Source organism: Capricornis sumatraensis, chromosome 8 (genome assembly GCF_032405125.1).
Source record: "Capricornis sumatraensis isolate serow.1 chromosome 8, serow.2, whole genome shotgun sequence".
In the NCBI taxonomy this organism is placed as follows: domain Eukaryota; kingdom Metazoa; phylum Chordata; class Mammalia; order Artiodactyla; family Bovidae; genus Capricornis; species Capricornis sumatraensis.
The window spans coordinates 84172447-84196493 of NC_091076.1; the positions used below are offsets into that span (position 1 = coordinate 84172447).

At 49.8% G+C, this 24047-nt stretch overlaps 1 protein-coding gene across 1 annotated transcript in view; it reads right to left on the reverse strand.

The window, feature by feature from the left end:
* Window positions 1-758: 758 nt before the first annotated feature.
* Window positions 759-24047, reverse strand: part of SLC47A1 (solute carrier family 47 member 1) — a 38246-nt gene continuing 14957 nt past the window's right edge. The window contains exons 7-21 of the mRNA XM_068977460.1: window positions 21701-21798; window positions 21400-21497; window positions 21180-21293; window positions 21030-21097; window positions 20097-20205; window positions 19928-20003; window positions 16226-16295; window positions 15869-16001; window positions 12528-12622; window positions 11444-11522; window positions 10308-10530; window positions 7723-7819; window positions 7396-7478; window positions 988-1060; window positions 759-872 (exon numbers count right to left, since the gene is read on the reverse strand). Of these exons, the coding sequence (XP_068833561.1) occupies window positions 759-872; window positions 988-1060; window positions 7396-7478; window positions 7723-7819; window positions 10308-10530; window positions 11444-11522; window positions 12528-12622; window positions 15869-16001; window positions 16226-16295; window positions 19928-20003; window positions 20097-20205; window positions 21030-21097; window positions 21180-21293; window positions 21400-21497; window positions 21701-21798 (1530 nt within the window). The remainder of the gene's footprint in view (window positions 873-987; window positions 1061-7395; window positions 7479-7722; window positions 7820-10307; window positions 10531-11443; window positions 11523-12527; window positions 12623-15868; window positions 16002-16225; window positions 16296-19927; window positions 20004-20096; window positions 20206-21029; window positions 21098-21179; window positions 21294-21399; window positions 21498-21700; window positions 21799-24047) is intronic.

A 24047-nucleotide genomic window follows, 5' to 3' on the forward strand; every position in this document is an offset into this window, starting at 1 on the left:
ACTGTGGTGTTGGAGAAGACTCTTGAGAGTCCCTTGGACTGCAAGGAGATCCAACAAGTCCATTCTAAAGGAGATCAGCTCTGGGTGTTCTCTGGAAGAAATGATGCTAAAGCTGAAACTCCAGTACTTTGGCCACCTCATGCCAAGAGTTGACTCACTGGAAAAGACCTTGATGCTGGGAGGGATTGCGGGCAGGAGGAAAAGGGGACGACAAAGGATGAGATGGCTGGATGGCATCACCGACTCGATGTACATGAGTCTGAGTGAACTCCGGGAGTTGGTGATGAACAGGGAGGCCTGGTGTGGTGCGATTCATGGGTTCACAAAGAGTCTGACACGACTGAGCGACTGAACTGAACTGAAAATCACTGAAGTGATTCTAACTCCTTTTTCTCATAGAAAAGATGCTCAGTAAGATGACACCTTCTCTAACTGCTCGGATTCCAGAACATTCAGACTGCCCAGGGGTCAGGGTGCAGAGACCTGGAGGGCCGGGTACACAGATGCTCATCAGAAAGGAGCCTGCACATGGTCACAACTGCGTTTGCAATGATTACCTTTAGGGCCCAGGAGAACAGTATTTAGTTGGCACCTGATAACAGAAAATCATAATCAAGAGTTTTATTTAACAGAGTAAACTGGAGACAACATAAAGAATAAAATTTCAGTTGAGTTTACATATGTAAGCCAATTCCTGGAGAACTCGTGATACACAAATTTAACTCGGATAAAAATCAGGAAGGCAGCCTCGAGCCGCATCACACCATGCACAGGAGGCTGATGACGCAGGAGTGCCGCTCCTGTCCTTTGTTTCCCGCCCCCAGGGTGTTGCCCACCTGGACACTGGCCACCACACTGAGGCCAGGGGGCACCTGGGAACAAACAACCACAAGTCACAAGAAGTCGGGTCTGAGAGTCAGAATACCAGCGCACTGGGGTCCACCTGCATGGAAACCCGAGATGGAGTCAGAGGTCCGGGATCCATACCCGGTCCAGTGTGTCCTTGCTGTGTGATGTAAACAAGCGGATCACCTCACTGGCTGTTACAGGCAAGTAACAGCTGCCCAGACCGCTCCCCCATCAAAGGCAGCCAAGTAGGGGCTTCCCTGGTGGTCCAGTGGTAGAATCCACCTTGCGGTGCAAGGGACACTGGTTTGATCTCTGGTCCAGGAAGATCCCACCTGCCGTGGAGCAACTAAGCCCCTGCACCACAGCGATTGCTGTGCTGCAGCTACGAAGCCCGTGCACCTAAACCCTGTGCTCTGCAATGAGAGAAGCCACCGCAGTGAGAAGCCCGAGCACTCAACAAAGGGTAGCTGCTGCTTGCTGCCACCAGAGAACGCCCTCGTACAGCAAGGAAGACCTGCCGCGCCAAAAGATGATCTTTTTTTTTTTTTCAAAAAAGGGGCAGCAAAATAGGAACCTCTTAAAGATGCTGGGTATGAGGGCAAAGCACCTCCCTTATTAGCTAAACACACACTCTGAAAAGTCCATTCAACTTTGCTACATTCCACAAGATTTAGTGAACTGTAAATATAGAAATAATATGTAAAAATTAAAAGAACCAGGAGTTCCCTGGGGGTCCAGTGGTTAAGAATCTGCCTGCCAATGCAGGGAACACAGGTTCGACCCCTGGTCTGGAAAGATTCCACATGCTGTGGGGCAACTAAGTGCCACAAATGCTAAGCGCACACGCTGCAGAGCCTGTGCTCCACAGGAAGAAAAGCCGCCACAAGGAGAAGCCCGAGGACCACAGCTAGAGAACAGGCCCTGCTCACTGCAAGTAGAGCAAGTCTGTGTGCAACAACAAAGACCCAGCACAGCCAAAAATAATTTAAAAAAAAAGGTTCAGTCACTCAGTCATGTCCGACTCTTTGCAACCCCATGGACTGCAGCACGCCAGGCTTCCCTGTCCATCAGCAACTCCCAGACCTTACTCAAACTCAAGTCCATCAAGTCAGTGATGCTACCCAACCATCTCATCCTTTGTCGTCCCCTTCTCCTGCCTTCAGTCTTTCCCAGCATCAAGATCTTTGCCAGTGAGTCAGTTCTTCATATCAGGTGGCCAAAGTATTGGGGCTTCAAAAAAAGAAGTAAAGCCGTTTAAAAAAATTAAATAACCCATGTGAAACAAGCACTCAAAACAAACCTGGCACTCTAGGAACATCGCAAAAGCTGACGAAATCTGACCCCATCACACATCATGTGTCCAGCATTCCTTGTGCCTAATTACCCACTAAACTGAAGTACAGCCCTTCAGATGCCAAAACTTTAATAATTGGTTATGAATCCTAAAAGATGATGCTGTGAAAGTGCTGCACTCAATATGCCAGCAAGTTTGGAGAACTCACCAGTGGCCACAGGACTAGAAAAGGTCAGTTTTCATTCCAATCCCAAAGAAAGGCAATGCCAAAGAATGCTCAAACTACCGTACAATTGCACTCATCTCACATGCTAGTAAAATAATGCTTAAAATTCTCCAAGCCAGGCTTCAATAGTACATGAACCATGAACTTCCAGAAGTTCAAGCTGGATTTAGAAAAGCCAGAGGAGCCAGAGATCAAATTGTCAACATATGTTGGATCATTGGAAAAGCAAGAGAGTTCCCAGAAAAACATCTGCTTTATTGACTATGCCAAAGCCTTTGACTGGATCACAACAAACAGGAAAATTCTTCAAGAGATGGGAATACCAGACTACTTGACTTGCCTCCTAAGAAACCTGTATGAAGGTCAGAAAGCAACAGTTAGAACTGGACATGAAACAATAGACTAGTTCCAAATTGGGAAAGGAGTACATCAAGGCTGTATATTGTCACCCTGCTTATTTAACTTATATGCAGAGTAAATCATGAGAAATGCTGGACTGGATGAAGCACAGGCTGGATCTAGATTGCTGGGAGAAATATCAATAACCTCAGATATGTAGATGGTACCACCCTATGGCAGAAAGTGAAGAACTAAAGAGCCTTTTGTTGAAAGTGAAGGAGGAAAGTGAAAAGTTGGCTTAAAACTCAACATTCAGAAAACTAAGATCATGGCATCTGGTCTCATCACTTCATGGCAAATAGATGGGGAAACAGTGGCAGACTTTATTTTGGGGGGGCTCCAAAATCCCTGCAGATGGTGACTACAGCCATGAAATTAAAAGATGTTTTCTCCTTGGAAGAAGAGCTATGACCAACCTAGACAGCTTATTAAAAAGCAGAGATATTACTTTGCCAACAAAGGTCCATCTAGTCAAAGCTATGATTTTTCAAGTAGCCATGCATGGATTTGAGAGTTGAACTATAAAGAAAGCTGAGCACCAAAGAATTGATGCTTGTGAACTGTGATGTTGGAGAAGACTTTTGCGAGTCCCTTGCAACAAGGATATCCAACCAGTCAATCCTAAAGGAAATCAGTCCTGAATATTCATTAGAAGGACTGATGCTGAAGCTGAAACTCCAAAACTTTGGCCATCTGATGCAAAGAACTGACTCATTGGAAAAGACTCTGATGCTGGGAAAGATTGAAGGCAGGAGGAGAAGGGGACAACAGAGGGTGAAATGGTTGAATGGCATCACCGACTCAATGGACATGAGTCTGAATAAGCTCCAGGAGTTGGTGATGGACAGAGAGGCCTGGTGTGTTTCAGTCCATGGGGTTGCAGAGAGTCAGACACAACTGAGCGACTGAACTGAACTGAATCTCATGTCTGCTTGTAATAATTTGCACGTCAGCTTTAACTTCTTGTTCCTACTAGAAGCAGCATCCTCCAAAGAACCATCTAATTTGTTGCTATTGGAGAGGCAACTTAAGTGAAGTTGATAAAAACATATGTATTAAAAATTGTTAAGAATCTGAGAAACAGTGGACCTGACTATACAAAAATTTACAAGACTTGTAGGTCCAAAGTATATGTATTGGCTTCAGCTCATGATGAACGGCCAGCTCACATGCTTATCCCTCTTTCTTCCCAAAATGCCACAAAAATGTCAGTAAAGGTGCTATCAGAAATGAAATCCATTAACAACACTGAACATAAATGAGCAGCCGAGCTTCAGGAAGAGGGAAGGACCACAGTAAAGAAGGCTAGGTCCCACCAGTTCTTTCCAGGGGAGCCCCAGGAGGCAGTGGTAAGCGGTGCTGGGGACTCACTTCTGGGTCACAGGCAGCTCAGCCAGACCTCACTGCTGACCACCCCTCCCTTGAGGTCACTGCACAGAGACTGGGCAAACAGAAAAGCAAAGTGCCAGAGCTCCCTGGTGCTGTGAGCACCTCAGAGCTAAGCCCTTCCCATCCTGGGGGATGGGAGGTGGGGTGAGCTGGTGGGGGAGGGCAGGGCTGCTGCTCTCTGCCCCCTGCCCACAAACCCTAAAGACGTCATGGGACCAAGCCCACCTCTGTACTGAGCTGCCCACTGAGGCTTCCTATGTAGTGGAGAGGTCCACTGGAGAAAAATCCACAAACAAAGGACAGGGAAGCCATGTCAGCCTTTCAGTTTCTAAATCAACGCATCTTCCTTTTCTTGCCTAACTGCACAGGTTAGAATCTCTAATATCATGTTATTATTGCTGAATATAATATCATTATCATCACGTCAGTCCTCTTCTGATCTCTCTCATCAACGCCTGCATTCTGCATCCTCACCAGTAGAGCCTCGCCCTCTGGAATTCCTAGTATGTGTAAAGCAGGTCTCCATCTTTCACATATTCCAGTTCTACTATTTCTCATTTGTATTTATTGTGGTTAGCCATTTCTCCGCTTCTTACTCCAGTCATGACTATATGGTGTATTGTTTTAACATCAAAACCATTTTAAAGTTCACACTTCAAGACTTCCCTGGTGGTCCAGTGGCTAAGACTCCACACTCCCAATGTGGGGGCGGGGTGGGGTGGGGGGCCCAGGTTCACAGCGTCAGGGCAAAAGCTCCGAGACACCTCTGCCTTCCAGGAAGAGAGAAAGATGAAGCATGTCAATCTCTCAAAGAGTTTTATATTGAATACAAAGTCACACGTGAGCCTTTTTTGGAAGTATATTTATAAACCAACTCAAATGCTTTGTGGAACAAGGTGAGTATATAGAAATGTTCTCTTATCTTAAAACCACTCTTGTAAAATCCTGTCATAATATATTCAGAATTTTCTCACAAGGTAAAAAAAGAAAAAATGTTAACTGTGTCTGGCTTTCAGAAATAGTTTTCTCAAAATGAACCTACTCTCTCCCTAGCAATTCGCTATCTTGCCACTCACTGCCCAAGGGAGGACGGGCACAGAAACCCCTTATCTGAGACCATGTCCACAGAAACGCCTGCCTTTGCAACATACCCGCGTCCCACATGCTCTTTTCAGGCCTATCTGTATAATTTTAGGTTTGTATTTACTGCATTACTGAGATGTAGTGTAGACTCTCTGGCAAGGGATGAAAGTGGACAGAGGCCAGAGGGGAGTGGACAGGAGACAAGTTTATACAGAAAATGAGACCTGGAGACCTTTATCATAATTCAGCAGGACGAGTTAAAGGGAAGGGGCTGGAGGAGAGAGGACGGTTCTGTGCCCAGGTCTCAAAAGAGGATAGCGATGGTCCAGGTGGCAGTTCTGAAGCAAGACGAAGGAGGGGTGGTCAGGCACTGACTGGCCCTGGGTTCTGGGAGGGGACCAAGCAGCGGGCTGCAGAGGAAGGAAGGGTGAAGGGATCAGGGCACAGAAAACCCTGTGAGGGCAGAGGCCATGAGACACAGGTGTGAGGACCAGACAGGGCTCCAGGGATAAAAGGAGGTGAGTGGAGGTGTAAAGTTCAAAGCTTCTACTGTGGGTGCAAGTGGAGGGCTGGGAATGTGCAGGGTGGGGGACCCAAACTGGATTCGGGGGTTCTGGAAGCCAGTGAGATGGAGAGAGGTGGACCAACACAGCCAAGGAGACAGGCACTCTGGTCCTGAGGGTGTCTGAGCATAGAAGAGGCCACCCAGAGATCATCAAGGAGGAAAAATATAGGATGGTGTACTGGATGGACTGTCCAAAAATGGACACCGGGAAAGGGGAGTCCACGTGCAAAAGAATGAAACTGGACCCCTATGTATCACCACACACACAATCAATTTACAGTGGGTGAAAGAGCTGAAACCATAAAACTGGAAGAAAACTTGGGCAGTAAGTTTTTTGGGATCTGACACCAAAATCAAAGGCACTAGGTAAAAATAACCAAGACTCCATAAAACTAAAAGCTTCTGCACAGCAAAGGAAACCATCAACAAAATGAAAAGGCAACCTACCAAATGGGTTCACAATAACAGACCTGAAAATAAAACGTCTGATTCCATGCACCAAGGCTGTCACGATTCAGGGCTGTACACCCATCTAGACGGGGACAGAAGGGGCATTTTCTGAGACTGGGAAAGACCACCTGCCATCACCAGCAGGAGTTTCTCACCTTTGAAGGCCTTGATGAAATGCAGGAGACAGGCAGCTGTCCACGACTTCACCAACAAAAAGCAGGGATGTCATGGTGGTTTCTTGGTTTTGGCCATGCCACTTAGCTTGTGAGATTTTAGTTCCCCAACCAGGGATTGAACCCATGCCCTCTGTAGTGAAAGGGCAGAGTCCTAATCACTGGACCACCAGGGAACTCTCCAAAATGCACGTCTTCAGAGAAGGTATAATTTCAATCCATGGGAGACACTTTACTATGAGGCTGAAATAGTGTGGCCTTAGTGAACTGGCAGGAAGAGAAGGGGACAACAGAGGATGAGATGGTTGGATGGCATCACCGACTCAATGCACATGAGTTTGGGTAAACTCTGGGAGCTGGTGATGGACAGGGAGGCCTGGCATGCTGTGGTTCATGGGGTCTCAAAGAGTCCCACATGACTGAGCAACTGAACTGAGCTGAACTGAGTGAACTAATTCTAGCTAATGGCAGCCAGCCTAGATGTAGATAAGTAACCTAGTTTAACTTCATAATAAAGGGGGAAATGTGGTTCTTCATGTTCTACCTGCAGAGTTGTCCCATGGCTACAAATTTCTTGCATAATTAGAGGTGGGTCCCTTGGCAACCCACTCCAGGACTCTGGCCTGGAAAATTCCATGGATTGCGGAGCCTGGTGGGCTACAGGCCATGGGGTCGCAAAGAGTCAGACACGACTGAGCAACTTCACTTTCACTTTCCCCTGGGGCTGGTTTGAGAGTAAGGAAAACACCTTTTCTAAATAGTCCATAGGATCTCTTTCTAAATCTGATGATGAGGTAATGGCACCCTCGGGGCAAGCTCTGACTCCATAAAGGTGCAAGTGCCAGACAAGACCATTTAAATTCCAGGTTTTTCCTTCTCCTCGGTCCTAATGAAAGTGTAGCCTATCAGGCTCCTCCGTCCATGGGATTTTCCAGGCAGTCCTAATGAAAGGAATGTAAAAACCTACCGAGACAGCTCCACCTTGCCCAGGTGTCCGGGGAACACCGCGCTCACTGTGCTGATGAGAAACAGGAGCAGCCGCGCGGGGAACTGGTGGGCGAGGGCGGAGGCAGCGCGTTACACCGGCCCCCGGGCCCAGAGGGAGCCGGACCCTGTCCACGGGCCGGACAACGGGGACGGGAGGACTTGGGGGGGCCGCGGGGGACAAGGGGTGTCCGCGGGGAGGGACCATGGGATGAAGGACCACGTGTGACCGCGGAATGAGGGACAGCGGAGGACACGGGGTAACCGCGAAGACGGGAACCGCGGGGCTGGGGGCGGGCTGCTCACTCACCACAGGGCCCACGAGCGCCGCCAGTCTCGGCCTCACGTCCCCACGTCGGGCGGCAGAGGTCCTCTCAGGGCCTGCAGGCATTCGTGCCAGCGGGGGTCTGGATGGCAGAGGGGGCAGAGGTGACCATGCTGGCACCAGCGGGGCCTGAGCTCAGGCGCGTTGGTTTGCCCAGGGAGCGCGTGGGAGGCGAGGCGGGGCAGAGGGGTCGGGTGAGGAGGGGGCTCCACCTCCCGCCATCCGCCACCCCCCCGCCCGCCGCCGCGGCCGACCGGGGCTGGGGGAACCCTCGCAGTTCCGTGACCCCCGGGGCTCGGTGGAGGGGCGGCCTTCGTGGGGGCGCGTGGGAAAAGTACTGGAAGAGAGGAGGCCTGGAGTCAGCATTCCCCCGCCCCCCACCGAGTCAAAGCATTTTCTCCTGGGCTTGCCCTCCCCAGGTGCCAGCAGTTTGCAGCTCATTGGACTTGGCGGCTGCTGAGAAATCTAGGGCGCGGGGTGGGGAGGGCACGACGAACTGGGACGAGGACATCGCTGGGGCCCCATCGCGAGGGCCCCCTTGGGTGCAGCCTTCGTCTGGAAGATGGCCTTCCACTTACTGACCCAAGAGGAATGAGGGCCTTAAGAGAACTCCCCCACCCCCCACCAACACACACCGAAAACCTGCCGCGCGGTGTCTTCACTCGAGAGGCGCTCACTTTTCCCCTTTCCTGGTTACCTGGTCTTTCCCAGCAAAGGCCAGGTCTGGCTGTTGGTCCCCATCCCGCAGGCAGGGAACTTAGTAGGTCCTGAGGCTCGCTTGGCTGGCATCGCATCTTCCCCCACCCCCAACCCCAGGCTGCATCCAAGCTTCACCCCTTCATCCAAGGCCTCTGTGGACCGTCCTCCTGCCCGTTAACAGTTAGGAGTGATGGGGTTTTCATGACTCCAAGACTTTCCCAACGATCCCCAAAGTCAAGGAGAAGGGCATGTTCGTTAGAATCTCATCTTTTTGAGATGGGTCCACCCGGAATCTTCTGGATATACGCGAGTAAGTAAGTGTTAGTCTCCCAGTCATGCCTGACTCTGCGACCCCATGGACTGCAGCCCACCAGACTCTTCTGTCCATGAGATTTTCCAGGCAAGAGTACTGGAGTGGGTTGCCATTTCCTTCTCCAGATGATCTTCCCGACCCAGGGATCGAACCCAGGTTTCCTGCACTGCAGGCAGATTCTTTACCGACGGAGCTACAAGGGAAGCCAGCCAATAAAAGCCTGTGCCTTTTCTAAGATGAGAACCACCCAAACAATAGGGCCTGTCCAGGATGTAGTGTAGTCACTTAGTCCTGTCCAACTCTTTGAGACCCCATGGGCCGTAGCCTGCCATGCTCCAATGTCCATGGAATTCTTTAGGCAAGAATACTGGAGTGGACTGCCATTTCCTTCTCCAAGGAATCCCACCCTTGGGATCCCAGCCAGGGATTGAACCAGGTCTCCTGCATTTCGGGCAGAGTCTTTACTGTCTGAGCCACAAAGGAAGCCCTTCTGGGATGTAACCTTCCCCTCTCCTAGAACACTCTTCATTTTTGCTGCTTTTCAGCTTTTTCAGCCCTTCTTTCTGTCAACATAGGAAAGGGTCTGATTTCCCCCTCCAGTTTGCCTGAATTAGCTTTTTGAACCCTGGATTTCTGTCGGTTGTCCACCACTTTAGAAAAACCAAGTGCTGGGACGACCCTGGTGGTCCAGTGGTTAAGAATCCACCTGCCAATGCAGGGGACACGGGTTCAATCCTTGGTCTGAGAGGATCCCACATGTCTTGGGGCAACGAACCCCAAGTACCTCAGCTACTGAAGTCTGTGTGCCCTAGAGCCCGTGCTCCACAACAAGAGAAACTGCCGCAATGAGCGTAGCCCCGCAACCAGAGTAGACCCCACTCACCGCAGCTAAGCCTGAGCAGCAACAAAGACCCAGCACAGCTAATAAAGAAAGAAAAAAACAAAGCGCAGGCCCCTCATTTCCCTCCCCGCTGCCTCCCCCCACCCCCGCCACAACATATGGGTCCAAACCAATGATCAGACAGGCCCTGAATGCGAGGCAAGCTAACTGATGCCACCTGACTCCTTTCTTCTCGGTAATCTGTCTTCTCCCCTATTAGTTTCTTAAGCACATCCACCACCCTTGGTACCTGAGATCTGAAGTCCAAAGGAATATTAACAAATATCGTTTCCCACTGAATAATAATCTAAGGCATGAGGAAGATATATTGTAAAATATATTTTAAATAATTCAAATATAAGAGTCTTTAAGTGCTCAGAATATAGGTTTGTAGCTTAAGAAACAGTAAGCAGAAGAAACATCAAAGTCCTACATGATGCAGCCAGTACACAGTGGTCCTTGGTGGAAAGGATGGTGGATGTAATCTTCCCCAATGTTGTCTTGGACTCGCGCATACTTTTTACCTTCGTTCGTTTTCTTCATCAGAAATGTATCTTGGAACTGTCAGTTCTTGGCATCCATGAGCACAGCTTAGTAACATTTGGGCCGATGAATTTCTGTTTGTTTAAGCTCAGAAGCATCCCTTGGCCTGACTTTCTCTCTCTCTTGCCATATCACGGAACTCGGACATAGACTTTCACTAAAATCCCCACCAGTAAGATGACAAGGACCGCCAGGAGCAGGAGCCCCCGCCGCAGCACCAGCTGTCTCCCGGACAACCTCCACGCGGCCCTGGGATGAACTTCGAGATACTCTTCTTGGCGCATCTGCTGATCCGACTGAGTCTCCTCTTTCTGTCCAACATCTCTTATCAACATTCCTCCACGATTTTCAGGGCCCACTGGAGGGGAAAATGAACTCAGCACCTTAAAAGGATATTTTTCATCTGTATAAAAGGAAAAGCACGGATGCAGTACCAGCTGGGAGAATGATAATTCGGGAAGCAGTTGCTTCCTGACCATGGAGAATAAAGAAAATCCTGACTCAGGTGTTGTCCACGAACCCACAAACACTGACTAGATCCTGCTGGGGTCAGCAGGGGCTCTGCCCCATTGTGTACAAATTCAAGTAAGGTAGCTCTTTAGGTTAAGAGTTTTTGTTGTTGTTTAGCTGCTAAGTCATGTCTGGCTCTTTGCAACCCCATGGACTATAGCCTGCCAGGCTCCTCTGTCCATGGGATTTTCCAGGCAAGAATACTGGAGTGGGTTGCCATTTCCACCTCCAGGGGAGCTTCCCAACCCAGGGATCAAACCTCCTGCACTGGCAGGTGGATTCTTTACCACTGGGCCACCAGGGAAGCCCTAGTTTAACAGGCTTTAGGGGAAATGTTCAAGGGGCCAGCACCCATCAAACTAGCATCTTAGAAAGAAAATAAGGTCATTGAAGGAAAGGATGACCTCAGAGGTGATTCAAGAGTGCTCACAGCATGTTGGCGGGGGAGATGCAAGCCTTCCCATTAGAGGGCCCTCAAAGAACCAGGCAGGATAGTGACCCAGACCTAGATTTAGTCTCATGATACTTCAGAAGAGGAACAGTAAGGAAAATACCCTAAATGCTTGCACCAGTACTGAACTGATCACCTGCAACTCTTAATCATCTATGGCAGCATGTGAGTCAGCAATTAAAGCAAACAAACGTCAACTGTTGACCTGAAACTGGATGTATTTCCCTATTTAAATGGGAGCTCAGCACAGCAAAGCTAGTTGTGAACACCTAGAGGGCCCTTTCCAAGAGCAGAGACAGATGTATCATACCTGGGCAAAGCGGGTCCTGAGGGAGCGTGGCCGTGCCGTTCCCAGCCATTCTTCGCTTCAGATTGGCGTGTTCCTGAGCCTAGGAGAGGAGACGCCTCAGTCCACAGGCTCCATCACAGTGCAGCCACACGCCTGGCCTGACCCTCGCTGAAGAAAAACCCAGCCATTTTCTCTCACTGACAGGGAACACAGGAGCCTCTCCAGTTAACAAGCATGGAATCCTCTTTTCTAATGATTGATGTGGGGCCAGTGCATGGGGAAGGTTGGCTGGAAAAAAGACGAGGCAAGTCGGGGACCAACTGTAGGATTCTCCCTTCCCCTTCCTTCATTCGTTTTCTCTATCACCTACTTAACATGCTGCCCTGATCCTAGAAAGTTCATAGAGAAAGATGCCCACGGGTATCTTAATGAAACTTTGTTGTTCAGTGGGTGTCATGTCTGACTTTGCAACCCCGTTGTCCTGTTGCAGCCAGACAAACAGGATATAGTTGCTGGCACCCCACCTTTCTCTCCACTTCTAAATCTTGTCCTGAAATGGGCTGTTCAGGAGCAAGGCGGAAGTCTAACATAGGACCCAGGGAGGAAAAGACCCTCTGTTCTTCTACTGAATGAATAAACAAAGGCGAACAGATGTCCTTCACACCTGAGTTAATAGGCCCAGTTAAAACAGCAATGATATATACTCAATATTTTGTATTAGGGAAAAGAATCTGAAAAAGAAAAGGGGCTTCCTTGGCGGTCATGATTAGGATGTTGCACTTCCACTGCACAGGGTATGGGTTCAATCCCTGGTCAGGGAACTAAGATCCCACATTCCATGTGGTGAGGACAAAAAATAAAAATCCTTTTCAGACTGAAAGAGTATATATGCATATCTGTCTGTGTGTGTATAAATGTGTCACTGTGCTGTACACCTGAAACTCACATGACCTTGTAAATCAACTACACTTCAATAAAATAAAACAATGATAAAAAAGGTAGCATTTATAATAATAATAATAATAAAACCTTCCAAAATAAGGCAAAGAAAGGCGAAGCTTGTTCTGTGTGTTTTCCAGGGCAGGACAGCAGCGTCTATGGTTACCTGCTGGCAGGCTTCTTTCCAGTTTAGCCGGGCAATGAAGCCGAGAAAACATGCAGCCTGAAAGATGGTACAGATGGTGATTCCTGACCACAGACCTGGAGGTGGGGATCATTAACAGAAGTTAACTCGGTGGAAAGCCAGCTGCCCTGGGGAGCGTGTTTCTCCTAAATCACTTCTGAGAATCTGTTCTTATGGCAGAGGAGGGGCCCACAGTGAGCCAGAAACCTCCACCCTGCTCACTCTTGGTTTCCAGGAGGTTCCAGGAAGCCCAGAACCCTGAGGCCACTCCTGGGTCTGTGGATCTCAGAACAAATATCTGGAGGCTGTTTTTGGCCTTTGTGACCATAATGCTTGGCTATTAGGAAAAGTGAATATTCCAGGACAAAGTGCTTTCTAACAGCACCTCCAGACTCCCAATACCTTGTACCATCGTCCTCAACCAAGCGGACTCTACAAACTCTGCCACTCTACAATTGCAGACGTCAGGAATTCCCTGGCAGTTCAGGTGCTAAGACTCCGCGCTTTCACCCAAAAACCCTGCCCCAGACACTCGCACAGAACCCAGAGGGGAACCTGAGTGACGAGGGTTCTGGCCAAGAGTGAACCCACAGCAGAGTCAGAAACTCCAAGCTGTGAGAGACTAAATATCCAAGCTGACGGTGGTCTCAGTTGTCAGACCTTATACAAAAATAGATCCCTGACCCACAATCTAAAGCAACCTGTCTAGGAAGCCAACCCCTTACCCATAACTGACAGCAGAGAAGCCAGTCTGCTTCACGTCAGACTCCTGAGAGGCCAGATCATTCTTTAGGGATAAGCTAAATAGTTTCTGCAATAACTGACACAGAATATCCAAGCTTTGACCTGTAACTAACAGCCTCCATAACTTCTGTCCCAGTTTCCCGCTTAAGACCACCCAGAGAAAAGCAAATGTGCCCCCTGACCAGGCACATAAGATGCCCCACTTCTGGGCCTCCCCTTTGCCCCACCATGGCTCCCTCCCCCTCCCATGCCACCTGCCATGGAGTCTCCATCAAATTGTGCCACAGCCGGGCATGAAGAATCTTTGCTGGTCCCTGGTGGGTGGTCTGCGTTTATGTCTGTAGCCGGCTAGATCTGGGTACGGTGAAGGGGGCTGGATGGGACTCATGCTTTAAGGCTTGGGTGGCCAGAGCTCGTGCACGTTTTTCAACTCTGCTCTGTGGTATCCATCACCCCACACTGCACTTTACAGGTGTGATCAGCCTGATCTTTAGAACAGTCAACCTGTCACTCCTACAGTGGACCCAGTGAAAGCAAAGCCTTCCTCTTCTGAAAATTCCCACTCCACAGAAACCACAAGCTCCTCTGACCATCTTAAACATTAGATAACCACCTACATGTGTGTGTGCACGCTAAGTCGCTTCTGACTGTGCGACTCCATGGACTCTAGCCCACCAGGCTCCTCTGTCCATGAGATCCTTCAGGAAAGAATACTGGAGTGGGTTGCCATGCCCTCCGAAAGGGGATCTTCCTGACCCAGGGATTGAACTTGTCTCTCTTGTATCTCCTGCATTGGCAGGTGGGTTCTTTACCACTAACAATAGCTGGGAAGCCCATAACCAGCTACCTCCAGCTGTATTTTGAAAGCTAGGAGCTAAGTTTCCAAGGATTTCACTATACTATTGAAAAGATTCCTGTTTGACTCAAGCAGGAATGCTGAAACGGGATGGTTATCAGGATTCTCTGGGCAGGACCCGGGAAAGTGATGTTGGGAAAGCCTCAGGGACTTAGGATGGCCATTGTGATTTTCTGGCCTTGCCCGTGAGAACCTGTAGCTCCTGACACTTCTCAGGGCTCCTGGTGTAGGTGGACAGCACGTCCTGCCAGAGGGGACACGAGTTTCAACACCAGTTGGTACAGGGAGTGTCCACTGTCTTCTCACAGAGCCCTCACTTCCTCAGATTCCCCAGCTTTTAAAAAAAAAATTATTAATTTTTATTTATTTGGCTACACTGGGTCTTAATTGCAGCAGGTGGGATCTAGTTCCCCAACCAGAAATCAAACCCAGGCCCCCTGCATTGGGAGCAAGGAGTCCTATCCACTGGACCCCCCAGGGAAGTTCCCCCCGTTTTTTATATATGGATCAATATACAACATTATATTATTTCCAGTGTATAACATCATGATTCAATATTTGTATGTATTGTGAAATGACCACCTCCATAAATTCAGTTAACATCCATCACCTTACATAGCTACACATTTTTTTTTTGCTTATGATGAGAACTTTTAAGATCTGCTCTCAGCAATTTTCAAATATACAATATGGTATTATTAACTACAGGCTTCCCAGGTGGCACAGTGGTAAAGAATCTACCAGCAAAGCAGGAGACGCAGGTTTAATCCCTGGGTTGGGAAGATCCCCTGGAGGAGGAAATAGCAACCCACCCCAGTATTCTTGCCTGGGAAATCCTATGGACAGAGGAGCCTGGTGGGCTGCAGTCCATGGGGTTGCAGAGAATTGGACAAGACAGAGTGATGGAGCAACTGCCACCATGCTGTAGTCACACCCCCACACCCCCAGGACTTATTTTCCAACTGCAAGTTTGCACCCTAACATTTTTTTAGGGTGATTCTCACCTCTCTCTGCTGTACACTCTGTAGGTGAGCTTTTGTTAAATGGCAGAGTGGGCCTAGTCAGCTCTTGGGACGTAGATCTATACTTCAAAGTGAATTCCTATAATATTAATATTTTCCTTAGCTATGTCACTGGCAAACCCCCAAATATGAATAATGCCAGGAATTCTCTGGAGGTCCAGTGATTAGCACTTGGCACTTTCACCGCCAACAGCCCAGGTTCAATCCCTGGTCGGGGAACTAAGATCTCACAAACTGCCAGAAAATAAGATTTAAAATGACTTTCAAAAATATGAATAAGGCCAGAAACTCAGAATAAATAATTTTCTACACCATTGAAGTTTGCCTTGGCAACTCCATTCTTTGAACATCTCCCATACTTTTCATTAAAATATTATTGAAGGAGAAAAATGTGCAACATAGGAGAACGTTGATCTGAAAGCTGAGTCTCTGTATCAGATGACGCCTCCGCCTCTGAGCTGGCCAAGAGCTGAGGGATACAGATGAGCATTGTCTCCACTGCACCCAGCTAGTGTGCTCAGGTTTTAATGTAATCACGTATTAACGCTGATGTACGCCCAAGTATTATTTTAGAAATCAAAGCTGGGCAGTCACCCGTTTCTCTGTTCTTTTAAAGCCGCGTCTCAAAATCTGTCTCCGAGCTCTGACAGCCACCTCCCAGGCCGTGATCCCGGCTCTTCCTGCTCTGGGGGGAGGCTTACCCAGCAGTCCAAGCCCAGCAGCAAACATGAGGGAGATCCCGATGGGAAGACCGAGCACGTAGTACCCGACGGCGTTGATGATGGCGCCCGCCTTCTGGTTCCCAGTGCCTCGCAGGATGCCTCCACAGGTGCACTGCGGGTGGACGCCAGTCGTATGAACACGGCTCATGCTGCCCCACGATGCCCACCCCAGCACCCCCCACCTCAGGGGACTCTGCCTCAAGTCCAGGACCTCGTGAAGTGGACGTGAGAGGAATATCCCACCTCCCCGACCGCTCTTCTCCATTAAAATCTACCATCGTCAGCAGAAACTCGTGGATCGTAAAGGCGGCTGAGGAGGTACCGCACAGTACTCACAGCCAGCCCTTCGAAGAGATGTGAAACCGCGTAAATCGGGACCACCTGGGCCACCAGCGAGATGATCTCTCTGTTAGGAGAACAAAGCAGAGCATGACTGGGAGGCAGACGGAGGCAGAGAGGAGGGGCAGTGTGGTTCCTGGTGACCGTGATTCTGACCGCCAGGCAGGGCTCCGCCTCCGTGTGTGGCTAACAGGCTCAGGTGTCCCACCAACATCCTTTTCAGGGAGTCTTACCTTGTTTTGGTCTGCAGTGGAAAACTACTGTATGCAGTATCTCAAGACTTTTAGAAAACACATAGTCCCTGTGGTCAACACAAACAGTTCAACCAAATGATTTCACTAAAAAAGAGTGCATATATGCACACATGTAGCTGATTCACTTAGCTGTACACCTGAAATCTAACACACCACTATAAATCAACTAGACTCCCAATAAAATTAAAATGAAAGCCAATCAATCAAATGATTCTGTACTCCTCTCCTGCACCCCCCAAAATAAAATGGGGGTTATAGAGCCATCCTCCTTTTCACACAATTCCATGTCCCCTCCAAGTGTCTGAGTGACGCACAACAGGATAAGGGTCAGGCTCCCTCCAGGGAACCAGGCTGGCAAGTCCTAAAGGCCACAGATAGAGTTTACAGAGCGGGCCTTGACCCTCACCTCTGCCGCTAGAGACAGAGAGACACCGCCAGGGGCTGGAATGGCCGAGTATTCCCAGTTCCTTCAGGTGGTTAACGAAGAAACATACAATGTTGTCTGGCAGTAAATGTTGGTTGAATGAATAAATAATTAAGAAATCCAGCACAGAACAGGATGGCCACCCCTCCCTGCCAAACAAGGACAGAAGTACAGTTCTTTTATTCAAATGTTATTTTGCTTTTTGAATAGGTAACATATGCCAATGGTTAAAAGAAATTAAACAACATGAAAAACATATGGAGGAAAATCTTATTTCCATTCCTTGCCCAGTCCTCCCGTGACCTGCCCCCAAACCAAGGAACAGTTCTGGGTACTGTATTTGTCCAGTGCTCATGAAAGTAAAAGCAAGGACAAATACATATTCTTCTTTCCCCTTCTGGACTTGATGTATGGTTTCATGTTCTGACATTCTCTCCGTGGTGTTCTGTGCCTTGATTTTTCTGCCTCGTGTGTTACATTCACTTTTTAAAATCCAAATATTTATTTTGGCTGTGCTGGGTCTTCGCTGCTGTGCGGGCTTCGCTCTAGTTGCGTCGAGCAGGGGCCACCCTTCCTTATGGTGGCGGAGCTTCTCACTGCAGTGGCTTCTGTTGCAGAGCACGGGCTCTAGGTCTCGTGGGCTTGGTGGCCGTGGCTCCCAGGCTCCAGAGCACAGGCTCAGTAATCGCAGTGCACAGGCTTACTTGCTCCACGGCAAGTGGGATCTTCCCGGACCAGGCATCAAACTTGTGTCTCCTGACGTGGCAGATGGACTTTCCACCACTGAGCCACTAGAGAATCCCCTATATTCATATTCCATCAGCATATATTATTTTTAATATGCTGCTGAATCCTATCTACTCATATTTTATTTTGGATTTTAAAATCGACATTAATTAGGAAGATTGGCCTGTGGATTGCTTTCTTTTTTCATGTGAAAACTTCATCAGCTTCGGTACCGACATACACGCTTCCTAAACAGAATGAGGAAATTTTCCTTTTTCTGGAACAGTTAAGGCAGCATTGGGATTATCTACGTCTTAAAGATTTCATAGAATTCTCCTTTGAAACCCTCCAGAGCTGGTGCTTTTATTTTCATTTTTAAAATTTTTGGCCATACTGTGAGGCATGTGGGATCTAGTTCCCCAACCAGGGACTGAACCCGGGACCCTTTCAGTGGAAGCACAGTCTTAACCACTGGACCACCAGGGAAGTCCCTGGAGTTGGTGCTTTTTTAATATATATGTATATATTTTATTTATTTACTTATTTGGCTGCACTGGGTCTTAATTGTGGCATTCAGGATCTCTTAGTCACAGCATGTGATATCTAGTTCCCTGACCAGGGATAGAACCCAGGCCCCCTGCATTGGGAGCTTGGAGTCTTAGCCACTGGACTACCAGGGAAGTCCCCTGGTACTTTAAAAATAACTATTTCTTATTTCTAAACAAATTGATTTATTTAGACCTATGTTTTCTAGAATAATTTTTTAATTAGAATTTTTTGTAATTTGTATTGAAGCACAGTTGATTTACAATGTTATGTTAGTTTCAGGTGTTAGCACAGGGATTCAGTTATACACATACATATGTATATACTTTTTCAGATTATTTTCCCTTATAGGTTATTACAAAATATTGAGTATAATTCTGTGCTATACAGTAGGTCCTTGTTGGTAGCATAAGTTTTGAGAAATTATTTCCCCAGATTTTATATATACTTGCAAAAGTTGTGCAAACTAGTCTCTTCCGCTTTAAGAAAACCATGGTTTTTCAGTAATTTCCCCGTTTATGACTGCATAGAGGTGCACACTGCCTTTCTGCCCTTTGTTTGGGTCAGGCATCTGTGTCAACCTCAGAATGTGTCATTAGTTCTGCCAGTTTCAGCTGAGCTTGGCCATATCACAAATAACTTGATTTTGTGAGTTTTCTATGTCTCCTAATTCCATCAAAAATCCCATTGGTGGGCCTCTTGTTTTTCACTCTATTCCCTGCTCTATTTAATTTTCCAAAAGTGCACAGATTGAGAATCAAACTTCCTACCAGGTCCTGCTGAAGCCATCCTGCAAGACAGACTTCTGATCAAGTGAATAAGCTGAGAATGATCTCTGGCTACATCTGACTCACGCTGATGTGAGGGATATTCAAACATTTCACAGCAAAACGGCAAAGGCTGAAAGGTGACAACCCACCCAGAAGTCAAAAGACAGATTCCTGAGGAATAGCCTGAGGGTCAGTTCCATCCACACCACCTGCTTTGTGAATCTAGGAGGGAGGGGTCAATTCTGCATTTTGTAACTGCTGACAAAAGAACCCCAGGTTATGGACTCCCTGGTGGTCCAGTGGTTAAGAATGCACTCCCAATGCAGGGGGTGTGGGTTTCGATCCCAGGTTGGGGAACTAAGATCCCACATGTCACATGGTTCAGCAAAAATAAGTAAAAAGAAGCCCAAGGAAGGGGTAACAGCACAATATAGCTACCAAGACAGCATGTACTGTGGCCTCATGGACGAAAGCTATCAAACCAACCTAATGGGATCTGCAGAGCACGGGGGACTTTGCTGGTGCAAGAATTCTTCAGTGATTGATAATGTGATGTGTGGAGACAGCTCAGGGGTGAGAGTTCCACTTCAGTTCAGATGGACAAACACATTACAAGACTATTGCCAGCCAAGCACTTGGGCAGCTTCTGGGCCACCAAGATGACTCGTGTTGTTGGGAAGGAAGTATTTCAGTGAAGATGGAGGCAGTGGTACCCAAAAAGAGTTACCATCTTTAAAAGATGTGAGTACTCCACTTACAGAAATGTACACCGCCACCCATGCCCACTGACTCGGCTTCTAGCTTATTAGTTAGTTCCTACATCCTATCCGTTCTTGCCAGGTAACAACTGCATGTCTGATCTTGGAGGTGACTCAGGCTCCCCCCAAAGATGCAACCACCCAGGAGGCCCAGTGTGAAAGCAGCTCCCACTGACCATCTCTGCTGCAGATTTACATCCCAGGAAAACCTCCACACTCACCGGTCCTTGGTGAACACGTAACCCACGACATCCTTGCAGCCTAACAACAGGACACAAAAGATGACAGCAAAGAGCCCTGGAGGTCAGATGGCAGGAGAAGCACACGGTGAGAAAGGGGGTCTGCAGGGAAGGGCGTGGGGGCTGTGGGCGCATCCCCAAGTCTAGGCACCTGTGACCAGCAGGGCGACGGCGGAGGACGTCTTGGCCTGCTCGATGTCCCCAGCCCCCAGTGCATTCCCCACCCGGACGCTGGCAGCCACGCTGAAGCCTGTGGGGACCTGAAATGAGGAGGGGACCTGACGGTGATGCTGAGAATCAGTCCTCCTGTCAGTCCTACACGCACACGCACACCTGTGCACACCGTGGTCCTTCCCACACCACAGGCCCTCTGTTCCCACCTCCCAGCTGCATTTCTAAGGTGACACTTGGGGAGGACAAAGCCCTTCAGAATGTCCAGCTGATGCTTTCAGTAAAAGAGAGTCAAAGGGAAGCGTTTGACGACCAGGGTTCTCCAGAGCATCAGCACCCTCTTGCTTCTTCTGGCTGAACAACATCCTGCCCACGCATGGGGTCCACTCAGCCATCCCCAGGCACATGCCTGGGCACGTGGGACACTGCCATCTCTTGGCAATCATGAACTGCTAGGAACTTCAGTACAAACATCTGTTTTCATTCCTTGGGGGTCTAACCTACAAGTGTCACTGAGTATCCAGAGGCAACAGAGGCAGGCGGGAATGGAGCTCAGCCCCTCCTTCCTGCAGCACTGTCACCTTTATCCCCCACCTGTCCCCACCGCATCTGTGTTATGAAACAGGAAAAGAGTCGGCATGTTTGACAAGTGTGCCATCAAACCGAGTCCTTCGGATTGGGACTGCGTTAGGAGTCGGAGGACTGGCGGCGACCCAGTCCTCTGGACCGTCTCCCCAAGGCCCTCCAGCTCACAGGGAACACCCGCTGCCACACCAGAAGGACCCTCCCAGGCTTCAGGGTGAAATGTGCCCTTCAGGAATCATTTCACAACCTGTATGCGCTGAACGCCTGTGCTCAGCACTCTTTGGAGGGAAGCACACAGCCCCGCCCCAGGACGGACTCGTATGCTCACCATGTACACGATGACGGCCAGCTCATATGCTATAGACTGGGCTCCCAGCTCCACCATGCCGAGGACACCTGTGGGAGAGGGATGGGTGACCACGTGCTTCCCACGGGCCCTGGCTGTCCCCAAGCCACCACCGGCCGGCCCCACGCTGACCGCTCAGGAAGCTCCCGATCTCGTAGGCCCACCACTCGATGCACAGCATCAGCATGCTGGGGATGGCCAGGCGGAAGAAGGGGCCCCAGTCCTGCAGGCACTCCCAGGACCAGCCTGCAGGCAGGACACAGATGCAGTTGGTTGCGACACAAACGGCCACCGGGCAAGGGCTCGAGCCGAGACAGGAGTCGTGTCCAGGCAGGAGACAGGCAGCCTTTACCTCCCCAGGTGTCCTGGTGCAGCCTCTTGGCGAGGATGTACAGGAAGAGGAGGAGAGCCAAGGTGAACTGGGAGACCGTGTTTGCCAGTGCCGAGCCCCTGGGCAGAAGAGAACACGCTGAGGGGTGCCCCTTCTGCCCTGCTGGTGATACAGCAGCCCCGGGTCACCTCCTCCCAGAGCAGCATCCCCCCGCAGGGTCCAGAGCGGCCCAAGGAGGAGGGTCGGCATGGACGCCCCACCCTGCCCTGGAAATCCACAGGAGGCCGCCCCGCTCCCTGACCCAGGACTCCCCAGGACTCACATAACCCCAAGATGCATCTGATAGAGGAACAGGTAGTTGGCGAGGGCGTTGACCAGGTTGGCAGCCACACCGGTCACCATCTGGGGCAGGATGATTCCCTGAAACGAGGGGCCGCGCTGGAGACCCATGGGGACCACCGACTGCCACCCAAACAGGCGCCCTCATGGCCAGCAGGGCAGCTGTCACAGGCGTGCCCGTGCTGCTGCTCCCATCCACCGGGCACTCCCTCCTCTGGGTTGGCCGGAAGGGCATCTTTTTGGCCACGGACACGCAGCAGGAGAGAGGGAAGCGGCGGAGGGGGAGGACGAGAGACGGCTCGTGCACAGGAGCAGCATGAACACGTCACCTTCCCTGGGCACCTGGACCAACGCTGAAGGTCGGGAACTACGGGGACGCTATGACCCTGGGGTGGGGGATAGAGCCGAGCAGCTCCAGGCCTCCCACATCTCTGACCGACTGAAGGCATGAGAGTGAAGCGACACGGGACCAGGGCTGACGTCTCTCCTCACAGCATCAGGACAGAAAATGGACGCAGAGAAAGTCGGCTGTGATGAAGGCAGGAAGCACTGCTTCCCCCGACTGGAAGGGGCCGCCCACCGCAAGGGGTCACCTCACTGTACAACGTCACCTTTCAGATGAGCAGAGAGAGAAGATGTGGCGTGTATATACAATGGACGATGACTCGGCCATGGAAAAGAGTGACATTTTGCCATTTGCAACAACATGGGTGGACGTGGAAGGCATTATGCTCAGTGAATTAAGTCAGAGAAAGACAAATACTGTATGCTTTCACTTATGTATGGAATTTTAAAAATAAAACAGACTAGTGAATCTAACAAAACAGAAACAGACTCACAAGCCCAGAGACCAAACCACTGGTTACCAGTGGGAAGAGGGAGGGGGAGGGGAAATATAGGAGGAGGGAATTAGGAGGTAGAACCCACTATTAATATATGTGAGTTAAATAATCTACAAGGACATACTGCACAACACAGGGAATGCAGCCAGTATTTTATAACAACGATACATGGGAATTAAAAATTGTGAATCACTATACTGTACATCTGTAACTTATAGACTATTGTACATCAACTATACCCCAATTTTTAAAAAGTGCTACCTCTTTGTAAAGCGTCATGCCCCAAATCATAGGGTGTTTTGAAATTCTGCTCTTTGAAACCACAGTATAAATCAAACATCTCGGGACTCCCCCTGGTGGTCCAGTGGTTAAGTATCCGCCTGCCAATGCAGGGCACACAGCTTCAATCCCTGGTTTTGGAAGATCCCACATGCTGCAGGTTAACTGAGCCCGGGTACCACAGCTGCTGAGCCTGGGTGCTAGGGCCCCCTCCCCACAACTAGAGGAGGCCCTCGAGCAGCAATGAAGACCCAGTGCAGTCGTCATTCATTAATTAATTTTAAAAAGCAATCTGGATTTCCCACGGGAGCCACAGCATCTCTGGACACAGCAATCGGGGAGGGAGGGCTTGGTCGCTCTGCAGGGCAGGCGGACACTGGCCGCTTATTTGCGGTTCCTCTGCTCCGCCCTCCCTTCACACCGTCCTTCAGATCTCCCACCCCACCTCCACCCCCGCTCTGTGCCCTGAGACCCACATTCCCCTGGCTGCTCTGCAGCCTGCGGGCTCATGGCCTCGGGCTCAGAGGCCAGACCAGGACCTTGCCAAGCATTGTTTACCGGGAGCCCTGGTCTGTTTCAGCAGGAGAGGCAGGTGACCCGATGTGCATTTCAGATAGAGGCTGTGGGACCACCTGGCAGAGGGGGCCTGGGTGGGAGCCCACCGAGAGAAAAGAGGAGAAACAGCAGAGGCACCGAGGAGGGCCTGAGGCTAAGGCCCCCAGGCCCCGGCCCATTGCACAGCCCCCTCTGAATCCCCACAAGCCTGCCTCTCACCTTTCCGCATCCTCTGTCCTTTAGTTACCCCAGTAACCTGTCCTTCACGTGTCCCATAGGCGGCGGCTCCATCCTTTCCTTCTCTCCTGCATCTAGTCAGCCTGGGCCACCCCTTTCCATGTCCAGGCTCCCACTGCACCCACTCAGTCTGGGTTGCACCCCCTCTCCTTCCCACCTCGAGAAACCCATGCATCCTCCACCACTTGAGTCACCTTCCTGACTCCTCAGCTCAGGACTCCTTCTTCTAGGTCATCTCTCCTGCCTCAGGGCCTTCAGGGAGGGGTCCTCACACCCACTCCTCACTCAACCACTCAGGAGCCCCACGTTTGTTGGGGGGCTGACAGGCCAAAGGCCCTCAAACGGGGTAACAAACTATGAGGGGCCAGCCCAGAATCCAGGGCACACGCTGGTTTCTGCCTCTTTACAGGCATTTCA